The sequence below is a fragment of the Vanessa tameamea genome, chromosome 19 (genome assembly GCF_037043105.1).
Source record: "Vanessa tameamea isolate UH-Manoa-2023 chromosome 19, ilVanTame1 primary haplotype, whole genome shotgun sequence".
Lineage (NCBI taxonomy): Eukaryota > Metazoa > Arthropoda > Insecta > Lepidoptera > Nymphalidae > Vanessa > Vanessa tameamea.
Window position 1 is genome coordinate 9,754,416 of NC_087327.1, and position 12,734 is coordinate 9,767,149.

General features: G+C 33.9%; 1 protein-coding gene across 2 annotated transcripts in view; it reads right to left on the minus strand.

Moving 5' to 3' along the window:
• Positions 1–12,734, minus strand: part of LOC113402821 (sodium/calcium exchanger Calx) — a 124,114-nt gene that overhangs the window by 18,922 nt on the left and 92,458 nt on the right. For both annotated transcript variants that reach the window (XM_064217831.1, XM_064217832.1), the window contains exon 2: positions 10,201–10,292. In XM_064217831.1, coding sequence (XP_064073901.1) covers positions 10,201–10,292 — 92 coding nt within the window. The remainder of the gene's footprint in view (positions 1–10,200; positions 10,293–12,734) is intronic.

The window sequence follows — 12,734 nt, forward strand, 5'->3', positions numbered from 1 at the left end:
CCCCACCACCAAGTAACAAGTAACTTATCGATATTAGGTATTTCCTTCATTGAATCTATTCACTACCGTAGTAGATTTACAGTTTATAACGGCACACTTAGAGAGATAAACCATTGTGCGATGCAAAAACTTTTTCGGTTGTCGGTTGTCTTTTGGTATCTAGCCTACTCTAAATCTGTGACCTTAGCACATAGAGCTTAAACTCCGCCATCGATGTTGACTCAGTTGTATTGTTAGATAGTTAGACGTGTCAATTGGGAAAAGCTGTTGGGTCAAAGGATTATAACGACGTGCTAATCTCTTCTGTTAACAAACCAGATACCGTTAATTACAATCTATATAAATAAAAATTAAAGTTTGTATGTATGTCCTACATACGTTTACATGCAATTATTTAGAAAATTTGCTGGTACTTTTGAGAACGTTAAGGTTCCCGGTACAGGAAAATGTTTTGTATATTATTGATATCCCGGTCAAGATTGGTTGCTTTATAAATATATAGGATATGAACAGATTGTAATTATTGTCCCTATATTGGCCCGTTAGACTATTGACCAGTTTATAATGCTGAAGATCTTGTGGTCAAATCAGGGGACGATAAAAATGTTAGGCTTCACTGTCAAAATTCAAGTTTTATTATCTTTATTCAACATAGAAGTATACACTTTCTTATTGACTGTTAAAATTCTACCACTGGTTTGGAAAGAAAATCCTGAGACCTCAGAAGAATCGGTGAAAGAAACTCGGATGGGATGTCAAAAGTTTTTCAGAGTTTGCTGATTGTTTAAACTTCCATGCCTTGGAAAGCTCGTAAAGATTATGGTTATAATTCAACTCTGGTTTTGTCGAATTTCTATCCTATAGGATTATAGCTGTGTGGGAAGAAAGATGGTAACTGTGTTTGTAATCGATCAGATCATAAATGACAAACTTTACTTTAGTGAATTAAAAAGTAACGTAAACGTAGGTTAATCACTGAAAAATATTATATTCAGAAGAATTGTTAATAAAAACTTTTAATAATGTTTAATTAATTATACATTTTCTTCTTTTCGGAAAAAAAATTGGAGTTAATATTTTATATAAGAACATTGAATATTTTATATGATAGAACCAGATCTCAAAACTTTTTAGAAATACTACATATTAATGTTACTCACATTGAATTCGAAATTACTAATTAATAAGACTAAAAAATAATAATTGTTATATCATAAAATTAAATATATATGTAATCTGATATAGACTGATTAATAGGAATCTGCATATTATATAATATAATGCAAGCGTTGCTTCCCCTTCTGAAATAGTTTACTTAAAGTTATCGCCTAAAATACGCCTCCATTTTTCACGTACTCGAAAAAAATATGCCAAGTATCGTTACAAATAACAGCTGTCGGATGGATCAACCATTTTGTTATTCTAACACACGTTAGCATATTGCAAAGTCACAAATGAAAAGGGACAATGACAAACGTCAAAATACTGTCAACAAACTCCAAATGTCAAAATAATGTCATTGCGAAGAAATACGTTCCAATTCACGTTACTATCATTTTAAATAAACTACGATGTTTTTATCTGTACTATATGCAAGTCTTTATAAATAATTAACTTGTGCACATTCTTATTTAGGTCATTTTATAAAGATATATTTTAATAAACTTAAATATTGAGATACAGACGCTAAAATATCGTTGATCGGCAATTTATGTTTCCAATTGTTACTCTAAGTATGGTATATGTCCATAATCATAATCTACATGAATGTGGTCATGGAATCACTCCCGTTAATGTATTTTCATTTGTAAGTAAAAATGTGTTTCAGTGTAAAGTTATTTTGTATTTTCTTGGTATTTGGAAGTCATAGTAAGTTTCTCCGTAATGATTAATCAAGAATATTTTATTCTCATCACAGTGGGTTCGATTTTTGACTACACATTTGAAGAAAAAAAAAGTCGGTACTAAAGTATAATCGACACTGCAGCAAAAAAAATCTGCGAATCCGCCAATATAGGTTTTATTTACTTATTATGTAAAAAAAAAATAGAACCCATCTGTAATGTGGCTGTGAGCCGAGATGGCCCAGTGGTTAGAACGCGTGCATCTTAACCGATGATTTCGGGTTCAAACCCAGGCAGGCACCACTGAATTTTCATGTGCTTAATTTGTGTTTATAATTCATCTCGTGCTCGGCGGTGAAGGAAAACATCGTGAGGAAACCTGCATGTGTATTCTGCCACATGTGTATTCCACCAACCAGCATTGGAGCAGCGTGGTGGAATATGCTCCATACCTTCTCCTCAAAAGGGAGAGGAGGCCTTATCCCAGCAGTGGGAAAATTTACAGGCTGTTTATGTATTATGTATGTTATGTAATGTGGCGTTAATACAATAAAAAAAAAAACTACAAATCTTTCTAAAATTACCAAAAAAGTTCTAAGATTTTTTAAACAGAAACTCTCGTCCCTTTACTGCATAATTCATTGTGTTACAAATTATCCTGTCTCATCCGTAGATGAAATGAAGTTATTATCGCCGCGTAATTTTCCAGTCCCGTCATAAAGGATCATCGTCCTGATGTCGGAACATAAAAACAAACTGAGTGTAGTCAAAATCGTCTTTTAAATAATTCAACGCCGTTTTGAATAACAAATTTTACTTCGGTCTGGCACTTTGTGGGAGAGACAGCTGTAATGGTTTTCTATAGAATCGTTTTCTAGGACGTACATATTTTCACGTCACATAAAAATAATAAAATTTCAACTGTATATAAGTATTTCTCAGTATAACGTAATGGCCTGTAGTATTCCACTGTTGTTTCAGTCCCTAAACTTCTTGAACTTCTTGAACTTTTAGAGGTTAAATATATAGCTGTAAAGAATGAAAATATTAATTATTCGATAAAGATTATTAAACTATTATTAAAATACTTGTAGATTATTAAGCTATTATAAATCAACTAAAAATACTTGTAGATTTTTGATTTTTTTTTGTTTGAACAAATATTCCACGTTTTTGTTTTATTTGCAAATCAATGTTTTTTTTTTTTAATGATATTAATAAAATAGAATAATATATTTGAAACTTAAAGTTTAACGATCCGTATTTCAATTCTACTCTCTTTGTTCCTTTCCCTGTACGTTACCCAAACCTATTGGGGGGTAAATTCTTCTCTATTATTCGTCATTTGATCGTTCACAACCTCCTCTATCATATCCCAACTCACACACTCCATCCATGCTTTCTTAAGACCCCCCCCTTCCTCTACACTCATCCTCACTCTTTAAGTTACGTTTTTCAATCATATTTTAACCATTAATTATAGCAATAAGTCATTTCGAATTTAAACAAATTGGTGTGAAAATTAAATAAGAGCTTGTATAAAAAAAATGTCTAAAAAAGTAACAGTAACTCAATAAACGACGACGTTCACGACGGGTTCCGTACCGTTATCTATAAAAACGTCATGGCAAAAAAATTATGTCTGTTATTTGGGAGCCTCATTAAACATATACTTTATTCAGTTGTTTTATTATTTGTTGTTACAGCGGCAACAGAAGTACTTCACCCGTGAACTATCACGGTTCATGAGATACAGCCTAGTGACAGCCTGGTGACAGAGGGACGGACAGCGGAGTCTTAGTAATAAGGGTACGTGTTATCCTTTGGGTCCGGAACCCTAAAAATGTATATTTTGTTTAAAAAAACAATCTTACAGGTATTTTCCTGCTTGAATAAACAATGCGGTTGGTTAACGCGTCTTCACCGACCATTCCGATCTCGACATGGAGGGCGAAACGAAATATAAAGCTTTTTACTTAATTACATTATTTTGTAAATATACTTACGACAAGATGGCCCAGTCGTTCAGAAGATACGTAGATTTTATTTACATGTTTCAGGTTCAAATCCGGGTAACTGATTATTTTTTATGTAAAGTTAGCTTTTAAGTTATCTCATGTTTGGCTGTGAATGACACTAAGTCCTAGTACACAATTTATACGAAAAACATTTTCAAGTTCTCAATAAAATATAAACAGCTTCAAAGAAGGCTACATTTTATAGAAAATAGACAATAAATGACTTTTATATAACATTTTTCAGTCTAAAAGTATCGATATATCAAAGTAATCGCTACACATCACTAGTCCAAGGATAATAAATAATTCATAGTGCACAAACGTAGTCTATAAAATACGTGAATATATTACTAGATTTTATTTGTGTTGTTGCTTGTATTTACTAAGAATCCCATTCGTAGGATATAGGATATCCTATTCGTAGGATACTCATATATATTTAGTCGATATGGCCCAGTGGCTAGAACGCGTGAATCATAACTGATGATCGAGTTCAAGCCCAGGTCAATATTTCATTTGCTCAGTTTGTGTTCATATTCACCTACTCACATTGGAGCAGTGTGGTGGAATTCCCATCAGCGGGACAAGTAAAAGCTGTAATCGCCATTGCCGTCGCTTTGGGAACTGATGATGTTCCTTATATCTGTAGTTACGCTGGCTCAGACATCCTTCAAACCGGAACACATAAATACATTCTAAGTATTGCTATTTGGCGGAATACCTTGAAGGGCTTGAATAAAGCCCTACCACCAAGTAAAGACTGAGTTAGTGAGTAACTTAATAAAGACGAGACGAAGAGTTAGTGAGTAATTTAATTAAATTTGTGTGATCTGGTGGTTCATTTATATTAATTCTAGGTTAGAAATATTTTTATTTGTTAGTATTTTTTTACGTTAGTCAAGCTGTTAGTTTGCTTTAATCAGTTTCATTTCTGAACACTCAATATATATTTTTGCAGTTTTACTTCATTTGGTCGTTATGAAAAATTTATGAGAGTGTTCTTTTCAGATACGCGCGCAGTGTGTCATTCAAACTACAATATGATAACGTTTCTAAACCGCCCTAAAGTAAAACTTAAGCTAAAACACTTGAAAATTGATCAAGTTAAAGTTTAACAAAATTTTTATCCAATTTGTATCGTGTCTTCATACACATCGCGCTCACAATTGGACCCTTAATAATATCCGTATGATCCCATTTCTTTTCAATTTCATCTAACCAAACCTATAAGATACGGGGAGAAAAATTTACAAATTCTATACAACAGGATACGTTTTCATTCGTAAAATACAATCCCATTTATGTGTTTGCGTTCGTCTAAAAAAAGAAAGGACAGAAATAAAATCGCTGTAACGTGAAAAGTAGACATTCGACAAAATAGTCTATTACAAAAAAAAATTGGTTGAAATGTAAGAAAAAGTAAATAAAGACCTACAAATATCCAATTATTGCGCAAAATCTTCCTTTCCTCTCGAGTTCGAGAACTTTTTTTATATAACAATAAGAATGTCCTCCTGACCTAAATCGATCGGGAGACAGGAGGCAGACAGGAGTCAAAAGATACTAGCCAACTATGCAGGATATGTTGTTGTGCATAAGCACTCTTCATTCCCTCACTGTCATATTCATATTTTTATTGTACGGCAACTCCGACACGACCAGAAATTGTACAGCCTCGGAATGTGTACAACATTTCCAACCTCCAGACTTCAGAATGCTGCTTACAATATTCCGAAAGAAGAACCCAATATCTTCATCGTCTCGACCTGGGGTTTTAATCCAGGACATGAATATCTAAGGTCTTATATCTTGCCACCAGCCCAACGAGGCAGCCAAGTTAAGTACAACCGTTCTCGTAAACTGTTCTCATAATATTGTGCATGAATGAAACATGTTTGTAAATGCTTACCATGTCGCGTTTCTGTTATAACATTCCCGGGTTTTGTTAATTTTCAGACAAGATATGTTAATTTAATTGTATTATATTAACATATATATTTTATTTAATTGTTGAATTAACTAATGACTCTTTTTTAGTCGGGGTTTTATATTCAATGTTATATTTTTAACATAAAATTGGTTGGTTGACGGGAAAATTGCCACCTGATGGTAAGCTGTCAACTCCTGCCCCCTTAAATCACCAATCCGTCACTAACTATGAGAAGTTATTATATCCCTTGTTTTTATAATTACACTGGCTTACTTACCCTTCAAACAGTAACAAAAAAAAAAAAGTACTACTGATTGGCATTAGAATATATGACTGGCTTAAACAAATCCTTAGCATCACTTGAATAGATTCTCTATGCAAGTGATGAAATTTTGATTTTCTTTTGATGATTTTAGCTTGGTCGGTTTTGGTCATAGTGGACAATCTTAATAACAAAACTAAGATGCATTCCCAAACTCTTATAACACAATGGAACCAACACGACCGTAGACAGTTCAGACGCAAAACCACGTAGCGTAAACACTATAAAAACTTTTTTGAAGTTATACTTCTTTTGGCGTTATAAGATAATTATGAGGGTGAATGTTTTCGATGTGCGCGCACGGTGACCTTGAAACTACATAATGAAGTTTCACGCTTAATCACCAATAATTTACATTTGATTGGTGATTTAGCGTGATGCTTAATAAAGACCACTTCACACGTCATCTTATTTCACAATGTTTTTTTTTAAATAATTGAAGTGAGTGTTATAATCGTGGTAAAGGAGATAGTTTTGTTTTTTTTTTTCCACAAAAATTGAAATCGGATATCGTTTTCCGTCTCGCATTTTTAAATTTGGACCAATAATTATGTTTCAATATTGCTAAATAACCAGTATTTAATCATTTTTCTAAATAAGAAGAGATTTAAATTAATACTTTTTTTTAAATAACTTTCGAAGTTGCATTTTTGACTTATTTTGAAAAAAGTTAAAAAATGTGATAACTTAAAAATTCACTTTTTGGTCATGCATATAGGGGTTAAAACTATTGCAAATAGTAACCCCTATCACTTCCTAACGGGAATACATCGAATTACCAATAACCCTGTAACTGCAAAACATATTTTTTACGGAAAATTGACATCAATCAAATTTACCGTTTTCATTCATATTGATATATCAATCAGATCTCACAAAGGTCCATTTCGCTTGACGGAGTCAGCTCGGTAGAAAATAAATGGCTTTTTGCGGTTTGCAAAGCAAATGCAGAGCAAGCAGCAACCAGCTTCAACGAGCTATCCAACCGGACATCTATTTGTCCGGACTTTTATGCGTTATTACTTAATGGAATTCTCTATTTACTTAACTGTGGTGGATGGCCCTAGCTTACGCTAATTATTAACCAATCACATTTGAGCAGTGTTATGAAATAAATTCCAAGCCAACATTCATGACAGGAGATCTTTGACCAGCTGTAAATAAATAAATATAAATATTGGACAACATCAGATACATTACTCTGATCCCAATGTAAGTAGCTAAAGCGCTTCTGTTATGGAAAATCAGAAGAAACGACGGTACCACACACCCAGACCCAAGACAACATAGAAAACTAATTAACTTTTTCTACATCGACTATATCGGCCGGAAATTAAACCTGGGACCTCGGAGTGGCGTACCCATGAAAACCGGTGTACACATTCGACTACGAAGGTCGTCAAATAAGCTGTGGAATATTTATACTTTTACTTTATTTACTTTTTGACAGATGATAAAAAAGCGTGGAGTTAATACTTGTTGACTTCCAGGCAGGATATATTACATACATATATAATTGTATTTTACTAACATGACTGTATTTTTAAATGTCGATAAAGAGTAACTAATGAGTTTCTTACCGTTTCTTCTCGGTAGAATCTACATTCCGAACCGATGGTAGCTTCACTTAATATAGTTTTTTAAATGACGATTCAAAAGTGCTTTTAAACGCCAACTTAAATTAAGTATATTTTGATTTTGATTTTTACAATCCGCGTCAAAGACGAATATCGCAGTGGTCTCAGTGGGGGGGGACCTTTGTGAACGTTATCACTGAGTGAAAAAAGAGTCTTCTGATCCTATAATCATGAATTGAACTTAACGAAATCATTATTCGAGTACTTGACAATTACATAAATTTAATTTGTTTATTATTTCTGTGCTCTTATTAACACTGTTATTACTTTTGAAGACTCATTTGTAGAATATTGAAGATCTGTATCGCCCTCATATATAAATTGACTTTTTCGGAGAGAATCTTTATTAGGTAAACTTACTTCATATATTGGTAGTTTAACTGTATAAAGTAACTAAAGTAATAGACTGAAATATTCCACTGTTGAGCTAAGGCCTCCACTCCTTTTGAACAGCTGGAGCCAGTAATCCTTTTAAGAAGGAGGGTTTAGAGCTTATTACATCACGCTGCTCCAGTGTGGGTAAGTGGATAACCATGTGACAGACATTTATTGGAAATAAGACACATGCAGGTTTCCTCGCGATGTTTTTCTTTATCGCCTTGTTGAAATGAATAACAAAAATAAATTAAGCACATAAAAATCAGTAGTGCTTACCTAGGTTTGTACCCGCAATCATCGGTTAAGACACACGCGTTGTAACCGATTGGCCACCTCGGCTCTTATAACAATAATATTTTCTCAATATTATAATAAATATGAATTGTCTGAATTTTCATTACTCTGTTTCTTCAATTCTTTTGTATACTTATGAATTTCTCACAACGGTTGCAGAAGATCACTAGCTAGATGAGCGGTACCGCCGCCGCTTGGTATGATGGAGTAAACATAATACGTTAATAAAAAGTTATTATTGAGGATAGTAACTTGGTAGAAGAGCTTTTTGCAAGCCTGTTTGGAGACCACCCACTTATTGTATATTCCATCGCCAAGCAATACTTATTGTTGTGTTCCGATTTGAAGTTTAAGTATGCCCGTGTAACTACAGACACAGGTTATATAATTTGGAACTTGGGAAGTAGTTCCCAAGATTGTTGGTGCATTGGCGACCACTTACCTATAAGTTGGCCAATTTGCCCATCAGCCCGACTTTGTTATACAAATATATATATATACGTCATATACATACAATAATTTTAAAATTTAAAATACGGTTTAAAGATTCGAATAAAACATTTTAACATTATAAATGGATCTCCGTTCAGACTCGTGTGGCATTTCAAACGTAAACGCTGGGCAATGCCCCTCTCAATGGCGTGGCTCAGTCTGTATGCTAAATAAGCGTCGGATCGACAGAAAAATAGATCGTATCTCATCTTTATATATTATACGTGTTATGTACCAATAATTATTCCGCACATATGTACGTACTTGGTGGTAGGGTTTCGAGCAAGCCCATCTGGGTAGGTACCACCCACTCATCAGATATTCTACCGCCAAACAGCAGTGCTCAGTATTGTTGTGTTACGGTTTGAAGGGTGAGCGAGCCAGTGTAACTATAGGCACAAGGGACATAAAATCTTAGTTCCCGAGGTTGGTGGTGCACTGGCGATGAAAGGCGTTGGTGCACTTACATCATCAGGTAGACCATTTGCTCGTCCGCCAATCTATATCATAAAAATAAAACATATGCGTGCTGCGTTAGAGAAGACATTTCAAATAAACTTTCATCTCTTTAACATAATATAATTGATGATACTCGTATATTATCTTGTTATCACCGTAAGTCGATTTATGACATTTTGAAGTCGAGTACGAAGTGAGTTTTTACTGAATTACGCCGCAACACGGAGTGTGCAAAAATTCGGATCAATTGATTGGTTGAATTTAAAATTAGATTATATTTAACTAAAAGGTCGTAAATAAATAGAACAAAGATTGAAATTATAAATAAATGTTGCTATCTTCTAATATTCGAGGTTAATATTCTTTGACATCGTTTGTGTTAACACCATGAACGTTGATTGAATTGGGTTCGTGGCTGGTCTAGTGCCTGTCCGGGTACGTGCCTCGAGGATTTTCCTCTTCACACAGTTTTTCCTCACTCGCCTCTGCCGCCGCGTTATGTTATACTGTCCGCGTTGTTGTAACCCGCAATTAAATGGCGCTGTTCCACGTCAAGGCATCCCGTTCAACAGATTACCATAAAAATTGATATATATACACTGACAGATAAGTGTTGCCAGGTTCTGCTAATAATATATATTTTATTATTTAATAGTGATAATAATAGAAATACATTGATATCATTATAATAATATAATATTAAATATATTATTAAAAAGCCAATCAATAACTACATAAGCAGCTATATCGCTTGAGATCGTATTTACAACAAAGAGAATTTTATTTACATAAAGTGAAGAGGATATTAAGACGTAAGGTCACTTACCCCCGAGCAACACCGGGTTCCCGAGATTGACGTAAAATAGGACGTCCTTCTCGTAGCTGTCTTCTTCGATGATGTGAAGAGAAATGAACTTTCTGGAACAATAAAAATAAATACATTAGAATTTATAGTGACCGATATATCTCAATGGTTAAGTCAGTCTTAACCAAATAGTGACGCTCGATTTGTGTTTCGGCGGTGAAGGAAACCGTGTTGGACGAAAATCTGCAACTTGTGCTTTACCAATGCGGTTGCATTGTAGCAACGTAGCTCCATCTCCTCAAACAGTATAGAAAGAAGCCCAACAGTGGGACATGTAAAAGCTGTTACTTTACTTTTATTATAATCTCTCCTACGTCATTGAATTTCCAGGTGAATCATCGCGCTTAGTGTGAAAAGATAAGTTAATGACACATAAACGTGATTTAATGACTCACGCGAAGCCAAGATGTAACTGTCCGTAGTTAGTATATCCTGAACATTTTAATACTGGTGTTTTTACATAGAGTTTCTTTAGTAAAACAGTATTCGTTTTCAATTATAATAATATATAGCAACGAAGTATATGGTATACGTGCCACGCACACACAAGATCGTTATGACGTTTGCCGTTACGGCTTACGAGTCGGTAATATGGCTATTTACTCACGAAGGCGTTCCCTTCCACTGTAAACTAACGTTATGCATTAGTATTAGTGACACTCGTGCGAACAAGATGACTTAGTGTGCGTGAGATTATGGACTAGTGTTGGAAAAAATTGATAATGCACTATAATTTAACCTGGAAGGCGAAAGCGAAGGCGTGAAAGACCAAGTAATCAAAATGTTATCAAGAAAAGTCATCGGTATCACACATTTAATGAACCATATAAATCCATTCAATCCTATCATAAAATATTCCATGTAAAGAAATCTCGTGAAAATTCACGTAATCAGATGTAATATTTTGCGTTTCATTATTCTGTCCTGTCTATCCAAGTCAGCGTAAACCTCTGAAGCGTAAATCCGTGATATCCCGAGACATTAATCTTTGATGATGCTTAATCTCTTATCCTCGTGTAACGCAACATTATAAATCGCTCATACGAATTCTGTCAGCTTTAATCTCGAGATGAATAAACAGAACGAAATGTTATTCAAGAAACCATTAACTGTAGAACAACTATAGAAATACATACAAACTCGTATCAACGCGAAATACCAGAAAATGATCTCGGACATTCCCTATTACCTAAGTGATCTCCACTGTCCGTAGACATTTGTACTGTAACATTAATCATTTCTCATATCACAAATGCCTTGGGAACTAAGATGTTATATATGGCTCAGTCAGCCTTCGAACAGGAACACAACAATACTAAGCATACCTGCTTTGCGGTAGAATATATGCTGAGTGGTTGGTACCACGGGCTTGCACAAAACCCTACCACCAAATTAATAACACAAATGACATTAAGTTTTTCATTTATCTAAAGATGTTCAATAATCAGCCGAATCGTTTAAACTACGACCTCTTCTGTAATATTGAACAAAGTAATAAGTTTATTAAAGTCTTTATAATAAATAAATGTTTTTTACATAGTTTAATTATATATAAAACTTATACCGTTGCAACTTGTATATGACAACTTGTTTGGCAATGGTCCTTCTTAATTTTATAGATAAATCTAATCTTTTTGGATTACAGTCTAAAAATGGTCATAATTTGAATGAAGCGATTATGGACAAATTTATCAGATACCATCAAAACGTTCTGAGGAGTCCAGAATCCCACGAAGATTAATAGCACTTAGGTAGATATCTCAACAAAAACAAACTCCGAGTCAATGATGGCGTCGTAGAGTTCGATTCAGTTTTTGTCATCAATTTATGACGACAGTAAACATTAAAGAAAATTGTGAAATTAAAACGTTGTGGTCGTCGTGGATACACAGTTGGAACGAACAATAACAAAAATTGGTGTAAATCATTTCAAATAGAGAGAAAGAGATGGAATAGACCTGGAGGAGGAAAAGAACTTTCCAACAATAAGTTTAAAGTTGTTTTTTTTTATTAGAAATTATTTTGACAGATTTCAATAACTTTTCACATTGTTTATAGAGAAGTAGTCTGAGCTTGGAAGATTGATTTGCATAACATGAAGGATTATATATGTTAGCGTTTCTATATGTAAATCGGATTCAGTTGCACGACTAGCCAAAAAACTTTAAATTAATTAATTCTAAAGATATCACACCCTATCTACGACTTTATTTGTATGTACTTTAGAGTATAAATTAGCATATTAATATAAACGATGCTAGACGTTGAAATGTAAATTAAAATCTTTTAACTCTAAAAGCGCATTTTACCGGTATTAACTGGTTAAGAGCGCTTTAGAGCGTTAGTCCTTTGATGATAGACGACCTTTCTGCAGCTAATATTTTCATCTCTTGGAATATAAAGAATGGACAAATTACGTAAAGAAAAATAAGCATTGGTATGTGAAGTTTAATGAAAATCAACTGATTGGACACGACCATAATGAAATTTAAACG